This window comes from Dermacentor albipictus, unplaced genomic scaffold, assembly GCF_038994185.2.
Source record: "Dermacentor albipictus isolate Rhodes 1998 colony unplaced genomic scaffold, USDA_Dalb.pri_finalv2 scaffold_25, whole genome shotgun sequence".
NCBI classification, from domain to species: Eukaryota; Metazoa; Arthropoda; class Arachnida; order Ixodida; family Ixodidae; genus Dermacentor; species Dermacentor albipictus.
The window spans coordinates 1,640,641-1,659,769 of record NW_027225579.1 but is presented as its reverse complement, the minus strand read 5'-3'; the positions used below and the strand labels follow the sequence as shown (position 1 = coordinate 1,659,769).

Here is a 19,129-nt window from a genome sequence, read left to right as displayed (position 1 = left end):
TCGCTATAGCGGCACTAGGTTGACCTGGTGTCCTTCCTCCTGTGCCCGTTTTTTAGAGACGATGGGACAACTGATTATTTTTTCTATGTATCGGAACTTTTCTAATCGGGAAAAGGAAAAACGCTTTAGAATGCCTGTTTTCGAAGCTTGGATTATTTTATTTTTTTGCACTGGTCGCATTCTTCCACAAGTCGGTGCGACTCGGACTAGAGTCATCGGACATTAAAGTTTTCTTCTTCTTCTTCCAGGAGAATTGTACTTTGTCCTTTGTACTCTGTCATAGAGATGCTTTCTCTGCGGTTGAGGAGTTTTTGATTCCTTCAAGTGGTTTCTTGCTAAGTTCTTCATACGTTATTTTCCATTCCTTTGACCCTTCACTAATTGTTTCTCATTCTCTCAAGTGCAAACTTATCTTTTCCCCATTGGATTCTAGTGCCCATCGTAGTTGCTCAGTCGCTGTGGTGCTGGGCTGCTGAGCACAAGATCGCGGGACCAAATCCCGGCCGGGGCGGCCGCATTTCGATGGAAGCGAAATGTGAAAACATCCGTATACTTGGCCATGACTGGCCCTTGAGCCACAAAATTCTATACATCATCATCACCACCCGTGTACTTAAACGTACGTGCACGTTAAAGAACCTCAGGTGATCGAAATTTCCGGAGCCCTCCACTAAGGCGTGCCACATAATCAGAAAGTGGTTTTGGCCCATTAAACCGCCTAATTTAATTTTATTTCCATTCTAGTCTTGACCAATCCCCTATAGTAGCTATGAGCTATTGTTAAAGGGAGACGAAACCAAACCAGAGCGCGTTGTCAACAAAACGAATAGCATTTGATATGAATACTTTTACAATTCTCTTAATGATGTTTGAGTGTTAAGTCACTGCATTATACTATTATAAACTATATTGGTTTGGAAAATTTATGAACCTGCCTATTTTATTGCTAAATTGCACTTGTATACGTAGCTTGAAATATTATGCAAACTTCAAGTGTCCAATTCTTGGCCAATCCCCCACGGTGGGTGCAAGCCATATTTTAGGGACATTATCATCATCAGCAATAGCAGCAGCAGTAGCAGCAGCGCGTGGCCTGTGGAACATGGCCTTCGGCGAATGACAGTGCACGCGGTATCGACTTGACGGCACGACGGATCAAATGCGCGGAGCAACTGAGGAACGCCGCCCCCCACTCCTCGCGGAAACCCGGACGCCGTCGATTGCGACAAAAAGCGTGTGCTCGCCGTCGGCCGACAGCGGGATTCCTCCAAGGGCCTCACGGGACGTGAAACCCGAAACACCTGAAGAGCCCCAGCCCGGACCGAAGCGGGGCACGACCGATGGCGCGGAATTATCGTCGTCCGCGGAGTGCTGCAGCAGTCACGCCCCAGCGAGTCCGGACAGCGCGATGGTCGTCGAGTCCACCATCGACAGCACATCATTGTGGTATGAAACATTGGTTAAAAAATAGATATTTGCACAGGCAGCTAGCAACATTCGCTCCGATGTGAGTGTGTTTTACGCTGTTGTTTAGAGGCGGTTAAATAATTTTCCTTTCTTTCATTCTTTTTCTTTTTGTAGCTGATGTGGTTGTTTCTAGTGGGCTGTAAAAGCATGGTAGCTTGAGTGGATGCTGTAACGCAGGGGAATTTCGTTGCAGTGGCCTTATGAAAGCTCCGCATTTCAGCTCCTTCGAAGTATCCCTTAGCAGTTGAGTACTGTCGCACAGTTCCGCGCTGCTAAAAGTAGGTGACTAGTTAAAGTTCATTGGTCGTGCATACGTGCGTTCTTTCTGTCGCTATATTTTGCTTTCGTTTACATTCATCGAAGTTGTGTATATATTCTATTTCACGTGTTTTAACAAACATGTTAAGGTACCTTAATCAAGCCTTGTGGCGTTTAAAATAAATTTTGTAGTTGCGTTCCATTTTCTAGCATGAAAAAGGAAGTTGTGAGTGCAGCTAACAACATGAGCCAATCTGAGCGACGCGTCGCGAGACTTGGATCACCTCGTTGCACTAATGTCACACTAGCGAGTACTTTTATTCCATTTATTTACATTATGGGCCCGAAAACAATTATTACTGTTGATGAGAGGGGCTATTGCGTTCAGGAGTTAGAATTACTGCCTCAACAGCAACAAAACGTTTCATTGGCTTCACCTTGGCCTGCTTACAAGCGCGTACGTACGGGACAGCCCAGTCTCGGTCAGAAGGCAAGCTGTTCATCTCAGGCTCGCCGCGTTACGTTCTCTTGTTTCTGGTAGCTGTTCGCGCCTCATGCAGAGTATACTAACCCTATCATGGAAAGAGGACTCAGAGCTATCCTATGCGCCACCGCAATTTTTGCTCAGCTGAACGGACGGAGTATGTTGGTCTTCGCACTGCAACTGTCCGATACTGCTCTCGTACGCACGTGTTGTCGGCTTTCCTTGAGATACGTAATTTTGATGCGTCTTTCGATTCTCTCAAACTCATTGGCTTCTTCAGCTTTGGAAAAATAAAACGAAAGTTAAATACACCTAAATACTAAGTTGGATGGCGGGCACAAAAAAAAAATCACTGTCGGTTTCACAGCAAGATTCCGAGAAACATGCATTTATTCTTATTGGCGTCGAATAATAAATGTTTCAAGTTTCACGCGTTACAGGTGGATAACTGTATATATAAACTAAGGTTAATGGAGGTACATCAATAGAGTATGTTTTTCTTTTTCAGAAGAGAATCAAGGTAGATGCCACAATTTCTATGAACTTCAATACATATTCTCCAGAGCGGCATGTTTACTTTCCTCAAGTTCAAAAGAATGGCGTCTCAATACCGAAGGCGATGCACATAGTAATAAAAAGATGGTCATGCAAACCCTTGACATCAACTGGTTAAATTGGTAGAATGTAGGCTTTCAAATTTTGCTTCCGCTGGTGAGCGATCTCCAAGTTATTTTATAAAATTTTGTATATTCTTGAACATGGCGAAATATCAATAGGTGGATACAATCTGTTGCTAGAGAGCTGCATTCATGTATACTTCAACGGTCACATCGATTGTTAAAAACAAATTGGCACACCTTCCTCGATTTGCCTGAAGCACTAAGGGCGATAAAATTTAAATAGCTCTGAATAAGGCAGGTTGGGACGATAAACCACACTGCACGCAAGTGATGCTCATTGATGTTACAGCACATCGTAAAGATCAACCAAAGTCAAAGGTTTCTGTTTATTGTGAAGAAATGCAGTCAAGCGGTTACGACTGGGTTAACTAAATATAAATAAAAGTCATTAGAGTACTTGCGCGCCGTACACCTACTTCTGCAAACTAGTGGCTCGCGGATGATGCGAAGAACAATTCACTTTTCGAAAACTAGGCCACACGGACGTCGAAACACGAAGAAGTCAAGTACAATCACTCACAGCTTACCATTTAACCGTCGCTTCCACCAGAACCTACCATATGGCTAGTTTGTCTCTTCTCATTGGGGAATCCTAGCAGCTATTTGGCCACATTGGCGCACCACCTAGGGAAACATCTCAGGAACTCCTGCACGCTGCCTGTAATCATCCGTCAATATATGTGGGCGCATAACTTTATGACAGTTTGATTTCCTCCTACTCTCATTTTGCCATTTACTGGGCAAGCAAGCCCAACGTTCACGTAACCTGCAGTTATCCAATATACATCTTCACATATGCAGCCTTTTAATAAACTGATTATTTCTGGTGTTTTGTACGCCAAATCCCGACCTGAATACGAGGCACGCTGTAACGGTGGAGCCTGCAGTGATTTTGACCACCCGAAATCTTACCACCCGAAAGCAGGACTCTTTGAACAACAACAACAACAACAACAACAACAACAATAATAATAATAATAATAATAATAATAATAATAATAATAATAATAACATTTACTGCCACTTTGTAGAGGATACAGAGAGGTTCAGGCCCGTCAAAGCCAACAGGAGGCTTGAAGGACTGGGTCCGGCGGTTTACGGCAGAAGTTACAAAATGGCAACAACATGCAGAACATTGAAAGGAACAATAGGTTCAGCTGAAGAAATAGAAAAACAAGGCAATCACAAAACCAGTATCAAGGACATGCATACTAACTCCAAGGAAACAAAGCTCATAATACACAATCTCATACATCTAAGCACCAACTGTAAAAGAATACAAGAATCAACTCAATGTTTTCAAATGAGTTTTTAGGTTCCGCATAGAGTTGACAGCAAAAAGTTCTTTTTTTAGCCCTATAAAAATGTCCGGCACATAAGCACACCATCTTGCCTTTCCATACCTTGTTACACTCCGTGGTACAAAATATCGATTGGTATTTCTCAACTTCCGGTTAGGCTCATATTTAATTAAGAATTCTGAATTCCAAAATTGGCGACGAACAACTGTTTGTACAAAAAGAGAATGGAATGAAGGAAGACGAAAGAAGCTGAAAATGTCGGCCCCGGAAGGGATATGACAATTATATGCAATGCTCTTTAACATGTTTTTTAAGGTACTATCAATTCGGCAATGCCAACGGGAAGGACATGACGCAAATAAGGTAATTCCATATCTAAGAACACTATACGCAAGTGCATAAATTACAGTTTTCTTTACATACATAGGAGCCAAAGATCTGATATTAAAGAGTAACCATGAAACCTTCCGCAGCCTGGTACAAACGTAAGCCAAGTGGTCATGCCATGATAAACTGCTATCGAAAATCACCCCGAGGTATTTGATCGAATTTACATATTCAACGGGTTCGCAACGACAAGAGAGAGAATTATGATCATGTAAAAATACTTGTTTGTTTATAAGGGCTGTCTTTAGCGGATTTCTGAAACATATTATTTTGGTTTTCTGTGTGTTAACTGAAATTCCGTTATCAGCGAACCATTTCATTACATGAATCACGTTTTCCTGCAATGTATTAACTGCAGTCTCGTAGTTTATATGTCTTGTGAGCAAAACAGTGTCGTCTGCATACTGAAATATGGAACACTTGGAAGTTATTAAGCTCAGGTCATTTGTAAATATATTAAAGAGTAGTGGGGACAGAATGGATCCTTGTGGTACACCAGCCTTCACAGGCAGCTTGCTACTATATTCTGATTGGTTGTTTAAACTAACAATTTGAGAACGACCACACAAAAAATTCTTGAGAATGGCATAAAAGGGACCTCGAAAGCCGAGTAAGTACAGTTTTTCTAAAAGAATAGTATGGTTAACAGTATCAAAAGCTTTCTTTACGTCTAGAAAGAGGGCGCAGCTAAACGAGTTTCCCTCAAATGCTGCGTACAATTGGTCTGCAAATTCCTCCAGAAGATGTATGGTGCCCCTTCCTGGGATAAAACCATATTGACGGCTTGAAAGGACAGCAAATTTGTTTAAGAAGGACATCATGCGTTCAAATAAAAATTTCTCGAGTATTTGGGAAAGGATCGGCAAAACAGAGATTGGTCAATAGTTCTCAACTGCATTTTTCGGACCTCCCTTGAACAGTGGTCTTACAATGGCGGTCTTCAACTTTTCCGGCAAGACGGCATGTTCTAAGAAGTCGTTAAACAGAAAGAGCATAATGTCCGAAAGAGCGTCAAAATTTCTTTGCAATAGTGCCGCCGATATGCCATCTATTCCAGCGGCCTTACTTCGCTTGAAGCTAAACACTAATCTGGCAAGATCGTCCTTTGATAACTTAGGAAGATATGCAGAAGCTGACAACGATTCTTTTCAAGTGCATTTAACGTCTTGTCGAGCTGCTGCCATTTCTGCTGCGAGCGTTAAATACTTATTGAAACTATCAGCTTTTGAGACAGGCTCTTCTACTGAAATATCAAAACTAGGCGCATTGCCGTCTTGCCCACGAAGATGGTTAATCAGAGACCACATCTTCGCAGGATTTTTTAAATGCTCGTTTGAATTGCTGTTGAAAGTACAGGCGTCGAGCTGATCGAATAAGTGCTACAACTTTGTTTCTGGTGGCTCTGTAATCTGAGCGAAGGTCTGAGTTTTTAGGAGCCTGCTTGGAACGTCTCCAAAGCCAGTCTCTGTTCGCGATTGCCCGTAAAATTTCAGGACTAAGCCAATCATGATTCCGCCTTTTTTTACGCGTAATTTTTCGCGTACAAGTATTTTTGAGCTCATCAAGTTTGCGGCACATCTTTAAGTAAACTACCTCTGCTGAATCGTCCGCAATTAAACTTGTCCGGTGAAAAGATGCCACTAATGCGTCCAACTTTCTTTCATCTGTTATTAACACGGGTATCTTATTAACGTCAGAGAAATTTGATGAAACAGTTTTAGACTGAGGAGAAAAACGACAGGCGGTTAAATAATGATCAGCCAGTCGCTGAGAAATAATACATAAGGTTAAGGTGTGATTCGGCGCACGAACAGCTATGTGGTCAAGACATGACTTAACTTGACGACCGCACAAGAAATTTTCACGTGTGGGGGCAGTGATTGTATTTTCTATTCCATAGGCTGAAAGTGAGGATAGGTAATCTGAAATAGAAATTTTGTTTGAGCTTAAGATATCAATGTTCAAATCCCCTGTTAGGCAGAACAGCTCAGCATCTTTGTACCTGAGAAGTATTTCCTCGAGTTCAATTACAAATCTTGTCATGTTACCAGATGGTGGCCTGTATACCGCGAGTAATGTAAAAGCAGCGTGTAATAAATTCACGTTTAGAGCCAAACATTCCGCATGCATAAATGTAATGTCAACAGCTGAAACATCGTATTTTTCACTCACAAAGACCGCGATCCCGCCTCCACGGCGTGCCGGGCGTACAATAAAACTGCCACGATAACCGGTCACTGTGAACGTATCTAGACAAGAGTCTGGTGCATTTATCTCGTTGAGAACAAATATATCCACAAAACCCGCCGACTCTTCTGCTATAATCTTGAATTGTTCCCAATATTTGCGGAGACTACGAATATTCAAGTTTATCAACGTGAATTCATGATCTTTGTTTCGGCCAAAGTTTGCTTTAAACGTGGCAAAGTCTGGAAATTCTTGTGTACTAAGTAGTGATCGGTCAGTCATTTTATCTTATCGATGTCTGCGTCGCAAGTAATTCGAATGAGTGTTGTGGCTTCGTCTTTTTTTGCGAAGATTTTGCCGCCCCTCACCCATATGAATTTGTAGCCTGCTTTCTTTCCTGTGCTCCTTGCCAACCAAAATCACCTTCTGTTGAACTGCGACAAATTTTCATTGAAATACAGCTGGTCCAATGATTCCGATTGATAAAGGCTCTGTAGCTTGCCTCGCGCTGCGTACCAGCGTTCCCGAACAGCAATTGAAGCGAATCGTACCAAGATCGGTGGAGATGGCTTCTTGCTAGGAAGACGATGTATAGCCACCACTTCTCCATTACGAGGCTTCTCTAGCTCGAGTTTCTCGGCCAGCTCATCAAGGAACTCAGTCAGGTTTTCATCTGTTCTCGATTTCAAGCCATGAATTTCTATGTTGGCGTTCCTGCTATGTTGTTCGGAATCATTTAGGCCTTGCTGCAGTTGATGAATCAATGATTCCTGGGCGAGCACCTTTTCTTGTAGTTGCTGCACTTCTTTCCTCCAAGCCGAGACTTCCTCTTTATCAGCTTTAAGTTGTTTGACCGCATCATCGTTTGTGCAGATAGGAACTTCACGGATTCCTCTACGACATTAACCGCTGTACAAAGCCTTGTGAATTCTGTCTTTAACAGAAGCAGGGAATTCACCTTCGCGTGTAGCTCTGGCAGTGATTCCACATTTCGATTGATGACCTTTATCTCTGCTAAATGTGCTGCTAGCACATCGGAGCTGTCCGTAGGTTGTTACACCTGTTGCGAACTGGAGCCAGTGCGTTTTTTGTTAGTACGGCAGGTTTTGCACACCCAGGCTTCTCGTTTTTGTGGTCCCATCGTATTGAACGTGTTTGGAGCAATGCCAGAGCAGTTCTGCCCCAAATGATATGGTTCTTTGCAATCCATACATCTAATGTAACGGCCATCGTCGGGCAACGCCTTCTGACACACAATACATTCATCACCGTCACCCATAACAGTGCAACAATACACACTAACACTCGGCAGTCAGCAGTCGGCGGCAAAAAAAAAAGAACTAGGAAACTAAAAACAAGGTACAGAAAAGCACTCTACCTGTGCAGAAAATAAGCGTCAGGCTGTGGCGAAAATCTGCCGCCGACTGCCGACTGAATAATAATAATAATAATAATAATAATAATAATAATAATAATAATAATAATAATAATAATAATAATAATAATAATAATAATAATAATGTTTATTTACCATCAAGCAAGATGGAGGAGGCTGCAAGTAAAAGCTGCACGAACAAACGGCAGCTTGACAGGACCCCGCAAACCCCTCTACAAGGCGGCAGTAAAAAGGGTTACAGGAAAGAACATCAAAAACATACACAGGTACCGGAATGGACACTGGGAATGAACACAAAAATCATCCAATGAGAAAGATTAGATACCTTATACATGGTGTTGTCGCATTGCAGCATTAGTTATATTTAATATATCAGTGGTAGTATTGTTGTAATTATTCAGGAGAGTGGGCAGGGTGAAGGAAAGTTTTTCTGTAGAGTAGTTAGCCCAAGGGGTTAAAACATTCCATTTTTCTTTCTGCCGGGTAATGTGTATGGAACTGTTCTCTTTTAGTGATGATAAATCGCGTAGAAACGTTCTATTTTCAAATACTTGGCGTTTGAAGGCTAGTGTTAGCTTATAGTCATAAAGCTTTTTTACTGGAATAACGTTTGTTTTTTGGAAAAAAATGTGATTGTCTGTTATATGGTAAGTAATAAAGCAGTCTGACCACTTTTCTCTGGAGGACGAAAGTTTCAGTAAGTTAGTATGAGTAGTTGTGCCCCAAACCAATAAACAGTAATTTAGATCAGAGTAAAAAAGCGAATTATAGAGAAGTTTGACCTTGAATGGCAGCTATATTTTTAGGCGAGATAAGACGCCAACCACACGAGTTAACTTTGTCAAAACAGTGTCAATGTGGTTATCCCAAAGCATATTATCGGAAAAAGGTACGCCATGGATTTTAATCTGATCGGTTATTGGTAGTGGTTCACCCCCATAGGTTAAGTTTGCCGGAGCGTTGAACTGTTTCGTTTTCGGCCTAAAAATAACAGCTTTTGTTTTATTAACATTGTTTTTCTGCTGGTTTGCTATTGACCACTTTTTTTTTCAGGTGTATAAGGAGGGAGTTTGCTGCACTTACCGTTGATAACAATCGGGAGCTGTTATAAAGATGCTGGCGTCATCCGCATATAAAATATATTTTGATTTTGTACAGATATTTCTAAGGTCGTTGCTGTAAATATTAAAGAACAGTGGACCCAGATTGCTCCCTTGGGGAACACCTCTAATAATAGATTTTAAGTCAGATTGATATGATTCAAATTTTACAAACTGTTGCCGGTGACTAAGGTATGACTGAATTAGTTGCAGGAAATGTCCGCGGATTCCATATATTTCAAGTTCTTAAAGTAGTGTACAGTGATGAATACAGTCAAAGGCTTTAGAGAAATCCACATAAATACCAAGTACCAACATTTGTTTTTCAAAATGAGATAAAATAAATTCTTTCTGTTCAAGCAACGCCAATTCCGTAGATTTGTTTTTGCTGTATCCAAACTGTTCAGGTGAGATTAAATTGTGTTTATCAAGGATGCTGGGCATTCGAATATGGATAACTTTTACCAATCCCTGAGAGAATATGGGTAGTACAGAAATTTGTCGATAATTACGCATGTCATTCACATCACCCTTTTTGAACAGTACAGTCACTTTTGCAATTTGCAGTTTTTTCGGAAATAAGGCGCTCGACAAGGAGATGTGAAAAATGTAAGTGTTATAGGGACACAGAATGTCAAGAACATATTTAACTGGACGAATTTGCATAGGTTCTGCGTCACAGCTTGGACTACTTTTAAGAGAGGAAAAAACTGACATCCCCTCGGATCCGATTACTGGACTGAGAAAAGCGCAACGTTGGTTGTTAGCAGGCATGAAGTCGACGAACTCATTGAGTACTCCACAATCAGAATACTTAAGGAAGTGATCATTAAAAGAATTGGCAAGTGCGTTGCCGCTTACTTCTCTGCCATCCAATGACAATTTCCAGATACCTGGTGTCGATTTTCTAGGCCTTATAGAGGTATTTAGTTTTTTTCACAGTTGATCACTTTTGTATAGACATCTCTCGAATTCAGAGTAAAGGTAACGAGATCTGCTCGTTCTAATCTCTTTGTTTAGCTTATTTCGATATGTTTTATATTTCTTCAGAAGATTCGGGTCTTTTGTTTTAACAAAACTATGGTAAAGCAAGTTCTTGTAGTTAATTTTGCTGCGCAGTGCGGGTGTAATCCGGGGCTTATGAATATTTCTACCCAGGGTAAACGTTTTAGCGCGAAATGTTTCTTATAAATGTCCGTTATTTTATTAATCAGCCTGTTGCATGCGTCATCAGCATTTTCTATTTCCAGAGGCCATTCAAAGTCAGACTGCAGTAATTCGTACCTAAAGCTGCCTAGACCAGCCTTCGTAATGGGTAGACAAACAACGCGCTGTCGGATTTTACGGGCTTCCATATTGTGTTTCTGTATCATGAGAATTATCGGGAGGTGATCACTAAGATCGGATGATACAACTGGCGTCGTGATGTTCGTTTTGTCAATGTTTGTTATGAAAAGGTCAAGTAATGTTTCACAGTCTTTTCTGGGTAATGTATTTGTATTCTCACAGCCATTTGAGATAATGAGCGTTTCCATTGCCTTTTGCAGATTAGTATTTGGCAGCATATCAATATTAAAATCACCGCCCGAAATCACATAGTAACCATTGTTAGAAATGAAATCCAGGAATTGCTCATAAATGTGAAAGAAATTCGGAGCATTTCGATCAGCAGGCCGATAGCAAACAGAAAATACGTGTTTGTTCACACGTGCTGAGAGTATTTAAAAGTCATTGCAAACAACGCAAAACGAATCAAGCAGTTCACAATTGACACCCGGCTTTATCAGCAACATAACACCACCGCCACGACGCGTGGCTCGGTTTAACGAAAACGACTGATAAGAGGAGAATGTGCAGTTATATTGCCCGTCTTTACACCAAGTTTCCGTCAACATGACGACATCAAACAAAAAGAAAAGCTAGAAATAAAAGCGTCAACTTTGGCTTCCTTGTTACACAGTAAACGGGTGTTTAAGTGAAGACATTTGAGGGAAGTTTTGTTATAACTTGCTACAACTGTGCTTACCTCATCAGGAAGAAGGTAACTACTATTAGCCATGGCAAACATCAAAAATATTTTTTATACACATGGCTATAACGTAATAAGAAGAATTATGTAGGAAGATCACGTGCACTGCGCACTACAATCACTGAATCACCATTGGCTGTCCGCACAAAAATTTTACCATTTCTGTGCCAGACGTACTGGTGCGCATTTTGCTTCGCCCAGTATTTTGTTTGTTGTAGCCATTGACGGTTATGGCTTGTCAAGTTTTCTAGAATGGAAGCGCTACATTTGCTCTCCTTCAGTTCATGCTTTTTTTCAAACCACAGATCCCTCACTGTTTGCCTTGCGTATCTGACGATAATTCCGAGAATTTTATCAAGTTTGGACGGTAATCTGTGAATAGCATCAATGTCTGTATCGTCAAGCCTGGACACACTGATCACGTCGGCCACAAATTTCACTTTGCTAAACAAATTTTCATCAGTGGATACCTGAATTCCTTGAAATTCAAGGTTTAGCCTTCTGGTTCGCCACTCAAGGTCGTTAATTTCACTTCGTAGTTTTTCATTTTCGGCTTCTGTTCTCTGTGCTTTTAGTTGAAGGGCTTCTAGTCTCTTGCGCATTTCTTTTGCGTCCTTTTCTTGGGTGGCGAGTCGCTCTAGAACTTAATATTTTTCTGACATCAGCTGAACTAATCTTTCTATATTTGGCACAGTCTCTTTAAGTGGCATCAATTCATCAAGTTTTTCATTTATGCTAACTAGGATCGACCTTATGTCGGATGCCACCTCATAAGCAATTTTTTCATGCAGGTTCTCTCCTTTGCGCTTCATAGTTTTGCACGTTGCGCAAACCCATTTCTGTTTTGCTGACTTTTTGTATTGTTTCTCTGTGAGCGTAGCACACGTTCCAAAATGGTATGGGTGGTTACAGTCATCACACAATACAAAACGTTTACCTGACGCGAACGTATCCTTACAGGAAAAGCAGGCATCTGTGGGCATGGCACACTTTGACTGCACGAATAAATTACTTAAAGCACACGTACAGCAGAAATATACTATGGTTACAAGAACAAAGTACTTAAAAAGAGCAAACACAGCAGGAATATCAGGGTGGCAGCAACGGCAGCAAACACATGTTTAAAAACCAGCGCGAGGGGAAACACCAACCTGCGGTGACAAGAAAGACGCTTAAGGCGTGCTCTTCGCTGCCCCCGCTGCTGCCAAGTGGTCCGGCGCACGATGATGTTTGGTTTATCATACATGTTTAGGGATATCATTGGCCGTAGTGAGATTAGAAAACTGGCGAGTCTTGTACAGTGCTGACTAACGGCCATGTCCTCTGTTATAGAGGTTTCCTGGATAAGAAGCAATACGGTGTAGGATTACTAATCCATAAGGACATAGCGGGCAACATTGACGAGTTCTGAAGCTATAATGAGAGGGTAGCAGTAGTCGTAATCAAACATAGTAAGAGGTATAGATTAAAGGTAGCATAAGCCTACACTCCAGCATCCAGTCACGATGATGATGAAGTAGATCAGTTTCAAGATGATGAATTAGCAATGAGAAAATTGCAGACTCAGTATACAGTAGTAATGGGCGACGTGAATACAAAAGTGGGGAAAAAGCAGGCTAGTGAACAAGCAATTGGCAACTACGGTGTCGATTCTGGGAACGCTAGAGGCGAGATGCCGATTGAATTCGCAGAAAGAAATATGCTGCGAATAATGAACACCATTTTCAGCAAGCGTAGCAACAGAAAGTGGACATTGTGAAGCCCCAATGGTGAAACAAGAAATTAAATTAACTTCATACTTTCGGCCGATGCCAGCATAGTGCAGAACATAGAAGTGTTAAGAAGGGCAAGGTACTGTTAGGTAAGGTAAGGATTCACCTCAATTTGAAGAGAAAGAATAAAATTGCTCAATAAGAAAAAGAAAAACCTAGAGGCAGTAAGCGTAAAAGCCGACCAATTCAGGCTGGCACTTGCAAAATATATGCACTTTTAGAACAGAGAGATGAAGATGACATAGAGGTAATTAATGAAACCGTAACTAGGCTGGCTTCAGAGGCAGCAAGTGAAGTGCGAGGCAAGGCACCAAGGCAACCAGTAGGCAAGCTCTCCTATGTAACAAATGACCTAATAAAGAAACGACACAGAATAAAAGTGTCCTACTCATGACATCAGATAAAATTCGCACAACTGTCAAAATTGACCAACAAAGAGAAAACAAGGGATATTCGAAATTTTAATGTGAGAAAGACTGAAGAAGCCGTAAAAAATGGACGCAGCCTAAAATTAGTGAGAAGGAAACTTGGCATACGAAAACCAAAATGTATGCACAGAAAGACAAAAAGGGTAATATCATCAGCAATCTCGAATGTATAGTAAAAGCAGCGCAAGAATTCTATACTGACCTGTACAGTACCCGAGGAGTCAGGATGCCTCCATTCGAAGCAGTAATTAACAGTATACCGAAACTCCTCTTATTACTAGCGATGAGGTCAGAAGGGCCTCGCAAGGCCTGAAACGGACAAGAGCGGCAGAAGATGGAATAACAGTCCATTTAATCAAAGATGGGGCAGGCATAAGGCTTGGTAAACTGGCGGCTTTCTATACAATGTGTCTATCGACTGCAAGGGTCCCAGAAAACTGGAAGAATGCAAACATTATACTAATCCACAACAAGGGAGACGTTAGAGAATTGAAAAATAATAGGCCCATTAGCTTACTGCCAGTATTATACAAAATATTCACCAAGATAATTTGCAATAGAATAAGGGTAACACTGGACTTTAGTCAACCAAGGGGACAGGCAGGTTTCAGGAAGTGATACTCTGCAATGAATCACATCCATGTCATAAATCAAATATTTGACAAATCCGCAGAATACAATGAGCCTATCTATATGGCTTTCATTGATTACGAAAAGGCATTTGATTGAGTAGAGATACCAACAGTTATAGCCGCATTACGTAATCAAGGAGGGCAGACCGCTTACGTAAATATCTTGTAAAACATTTACAGAGATTCCACAGCTGCCTTAATTCTACATAAGGAAAGTAGGATGATAGCTATAAAAAAAGGGTGAGACAAGCAGACGCAATCTCCACAAGTATATTCATTGCGTGCCAGGAAGTAGTACTCAAGCTATTAAACTGAATGCTTAGGAGTGAGGGTCAACGGCGAATATCTCGGCAAACTTGGACTTGTGGATCACATTGTTCTGTTCAGCAACACTGCAGACGAGTTACAACAAATGATTGAGGACCTCAACAGAGAGAACGCAAGAGTGGGGTGGAATATTATTATGCACAAGACAAAGGTAATGACAAATAGCCTAGCAAAGGAACAATGGTTCAGGATCACCGGTCAGTCTTTAGAGTCTGCGAAGGAGTACGTTCATCTAGTTCAATTAATCACAGGGAATCCTGATTATGGCAAAGAAATTTATAAAAAAAGAAAATGGGTTGCATAGCATACGGCAGACACTGTCAGCTCGTGACTGGAAGCTCACCATTATCATTGAAAAGGAAAGTGTACAACCAGCGCATTTTACCGGTGCTAACATACGGAGCAGAAACTTAGAGACTAACAAAATGCTTGAGAACAAGTTAAGGACCGCGCAAAAAGCGATGGAACTAAGAATGCAAGGCAGAACGTTAAGAGACAGAAAGCGAGGGGTATGGATAAGTCAGAAAACCGGCATAGCCGATATTCTAATTGATATTAAGAGAATACAATGAAGCTGGGCAGGTCATGTAATGCGCAGGTTAGATAGCCTTTGGACAATTAGGGTTAGAGAATAGGTACCAAGAGAATGGAAGTGGAGTCGAGGTGGGCGGAAGTCTAGGTTGGGTGAACAAATTAGGAAATTTGCGGGCGCTTGTTGGAATCGGTTGACGCAGGGCAGGGGTACTTGGAGATCACAGGAAGAGGACTTCGTCCTGCAGTGGACATAAAATAGGCTGATGGTGATCACGATGAATGTTCTTTAATGTGCGGCTAAATATAAGTGCACGAACGCTGTTTGCGTTTTGCTCTTATGGAAATTTGGCTGCCGCTGCTGGAGTTGAACCCTCGACTTAGCGCAACGCCAACACCGCTATAAGCTGCCACAGGTGCATTTTTCAGGATTCTGCCTGAAAAAGCTGACGGCCAATATGAGATTTAGGCGCCTCCATATTGTGCTCTCATTTTTCTCTGCCTTTAGCGAGAGCCAGGACGCCACGTCGGTGACGTCCTTGCGGGCCACGAGTGGCGGTAGGGGCCACCATCTGAGTCCGGCGGCAGCAGCAGCCCGCCGTCGCCGAGCACTGAGAACATTTTGGCAGATGCACAAGAAGGCGTTGCTTTTTGCCTTCTTCGTGGTCTTCATCGTTGGCTGCCTAGTGGCTACTGCAGTGAGCGGCTTTTTTTGCATGCTTTCCCTACCAGGCCCCACATTCACAAAAAGAAAAAGCTTTTTTTGTATTTGTGTTTTACGCTGGAACCTTTCGCAAGAACACAGGCCGGTCAATGGTAATGTTGGACATTTTAGCGACGTAGTGTTGCGAACAGCTCTGACCAACGAAAATTTTTGTGAATCAGGACCATGATTATTCGTAGCCAAGTAAATAAGCACCCTTTACGGAGCCAGTTTTTACGTTCTGTATTACTGGCGTTCCTTGAGGACCCATAGCTGGAGCCTCCACCAATATTTGGCTAAACGGTGGCCGCATTCCGATGGGGGCGACATGCGAAAACACCCGTGTACTTAGATTTAGGTGCACGTTAAGAACCCCAGGTAGTCGAAATTTCCGGAGTCCTCCACTATGGCGTGCCTCATAATCAGAGAGTGGTTTTGGCACGTACAACCCCATAATCTAACCTAATATAATATTTGGCTAAGAATGCGAAATTGTTTACCGCTCATGCAGTTCGTTTCAGAGGCACGACAAGGAAGTATAGAACTTTTCAGAGGAGTCGCAGCTGAGCAGTCAATAAATGTGTGAATGAGCTCGCGCAGCGTAAGAAACTCTTAGAGAAAGAAACAAGTTACAATTGGAACAACTGATTGGTGAAAAAAAAAGTACGCAAATTCCACGCATTGTATAAGTGTCGCTATGAAGCGAAGCATTTCGCACGTAGCCGGCTTGTGCCATCGTCCCGTGCTCTGTGTAACTAATTACTACAAATGCTGTGTAAGTAATCTGTTTCTGTAAAGCAAGCAGCTGTGTGATGCGAGCGTGTGTGTATCGGGAGCAGCAAGGTGACCTGGCGACGGCTTCAGTATATATGTCACTGCCGGGTGACAGACTCACGATGGTCCATCAGTTCCCATTGTACTCCGGCGACGAAACGTTACTTATTCACATATACGACCTGCGAAGTTACCGAAACCGGTCTGGCTGCGCGTCCCATTCCAGTCTTTGTGGCACGCGCGCACGTTCCTTCACTTTTATTTTTGAAGGAAATTGTGGCTCTAATGCGCGACACAAGCGCCAGTCATGTCAACACGTTACTTGCATGGTGTTCCACGTATGCACACATGTAGTACAGCGGGCAGAGTGACATACTTTTGTGCTGGGGTTCTTAGCTTCGATAACACCATGGGACACTTGCCTGCCCAGGTGGCGTTGTGGCTTCCGGTGTTGCGCTGCTAAGCCCGAGGTTGCGTGATGAAATCCTAGCCACGGCGGCCGCATTTAGATGAAGGTGAAATCCAAAAACGTTAAAGAAACCCAGGTGTCCAATATTACTCCGGCGTCTTCCCACATAGGCGTGCCTGATAATCAGAATGTGGCTTTGGCACGTGAAACACCAGCGTTTATTCATTATTCGCGGACAGGAATTTTTTTTTTTGAAGGAGTTCCTAAACGAGTGCTTCTTCGTTGCCTACGTAACCCATGAGAAAAAGAATAGAGACCACAGGTAGGTGGAGAACAAAGTCGGCTTTATCGCGGAATCCGTTGTCCGTATAGTTTTTCTCAAAGGAGTACTTATCCTGAAATGCTTGGCATGAAGAAAAGATGGCTTGGCATTTACAATTGCAGTATTGAGCACCACTCAGTAGAGCCAGCTTCTAGCCAGGGTATATGGCCGTTCCAACGATGTCGGCAGCGTTGCCACGGTGTTATTCTAGAACTCAATGCCGCCTTAAAGTGACTCCGAAACAATTTTGCCTATATTGTACCAATGTACTGAGTCCATATGGTAGACGCTTCTGAAAAATAAGTGACACATTCAAGCACTCCGCGTAACACGTGTAATTTATTGTAAGATCTTAAAAACGCACAATCAACAGCAAAAGTTTACGGGATGCGGTTTCCCCTTCAAATGTGAATTCCTGCGTTGATAAGGCATGACACTTCGTATTTAATGAATCACTGTGTAGGTGACGAAGGCCACTACATGCTGGAACATTTAATTCGAGGCTGTGTGACCACTCTTCTTGAGAATTCAGCTTCATAAAAGATCCTGCGTCTAATAAACTTTTGCTATTCACTGTACATAGCTACTGATCGCAACGGCGCCAGTACCTTAAGTTTTCACCATCGCCTTAGAAATGACGTAGTTAGCCAAATTTACGTCAGTTAAGTGTGCTATCCGATTGGCAGCCCAGGTTGCGTCATTCATAATTTTTCCAGCTTTATCGTGAACAACTTTCCTCCGTAATAGTTGCAATGTTGGTTAACTAGTTTTTATGAAAGAGGTAACTGAAAGGGAATACACAACAATTTATCGCTACACTCAAGCACTTGCGGCTCGCAGCAAGTGGCGCCTGTTTATGTTACAACGTTCTCCGTGATTACGCGAGCTGTCAGTGTTGGTGTCGAGCGTTCGTTTCGCGAACAGCATAGATCAACCTTGTTATGTTGTGGGCTACAAATCCCGCGATGGGCAACGTGTCAAGCTGTGGCGTCGTGTCCCTCTACAAGACAACATTCGAACGGAGATGCTGCATTACATCAGGCAGTCGGTATCCCTTCGGCGACAGCATGTACCCCTTTGCCACCTTAACTTCACGCTGCATAATTACTACCACAATAGAGTTTTAGCGTGTCCGCTATTCGGGTAAACGCAAACGCAAGCAGTATGGTCGTTTTGATGGATCTGCAGAGCTGCGAACGTGAATGGCGTGTATGGTGCAGCCACCTGGTGGCAGAGAGCTCAACGAGACAAAGACAGAGCACGGCCCGTCCCTAGGGGAGCGCGCCCTTTCCTTCTTACGGCCTTCGCATTCACCGCGGAAGCAATGGGGGTTTTTCTCCAAGAATTACGCCTTTCGCCGCTGCCAGGGGCGCGAAAACCCTCCTGCTAGGGACCGCTCTCTGTCCGCCTGCTTCTGCGGCGGCGGGCGGTGATCTTCTGGTTTCGTGCTGTTTTTCCGCTGCTTCTCGTTCAACGATTCACCGAAACGAAAGAAAACAAAAAGCAAATGATTTATCTACATGTCAGCCAATAAGTTCACACGTGAACGGAGTTTTCATAGAAAAATTCGAACCATAGAAACATCAAAGGTCCAATCACTCTCGTTCCTGAAAGGTATGACAGGGAAATGACAGATGTTGCGATCTGAAATCCCGAAGGTCGTATTTCGGTCAATTTCTTGCATGTCTCATAGTCCATGCCGAAGTTAAGTGCTGGTAGAGAATTTAGTTAATGCGAAGGTTAGCGGAATAGTTTATGGGGGTTTAACGTCCCAAAGCGACTCGGGCTATGAGGGACGCCAATGTGAAGGGCTCTGGAAATTTCGACCACCTGGCGTTCTTCAACGTGCACAGACACTGCACAGTACACGGGCCTCTAGAATTTCGCCTTCACAGAAATGGCTCAGTAGCTTAGCACTCCAACCACTGAGCCATCGCGGCGG

The 19,129-nt window shown here is 42.7% G+C and overlaps 1 protein-coding gene across 5 annotated transcripts in view; it reads left to right on the top strand.

The window, feature by feature from the left end:
* The first annotated feature begins 1,091 nt into the window (after positions 1-1,091).
* The window catches only part of LOC135914811 (uncharacterized), an 86,078-nt gene continuing 68,040 nt past the window's right edge, over positions 1,092-19,129 (top strand). For all 5 annotated transcript variants that reach the window (XR_011509938.1, XR_011509937.1, XM_070529616.1 and 2 more), the window contains exons 1-2: positions 1,092-1,446; positions 15,488-15,677. Coding sequence is in view for 3 of the 5 variants with exons in the window: in XM_070529616.1 (XP_070385717.1) it covers positions 1,160-1,446; positions 15,488-15,677 (477 nt within the window). In the remaining 2 variants the exon portion in view is untranslated. The remainder of the gene's footprint in view (positions 1,447-15,487; positions 15,678-19,129) is intronic.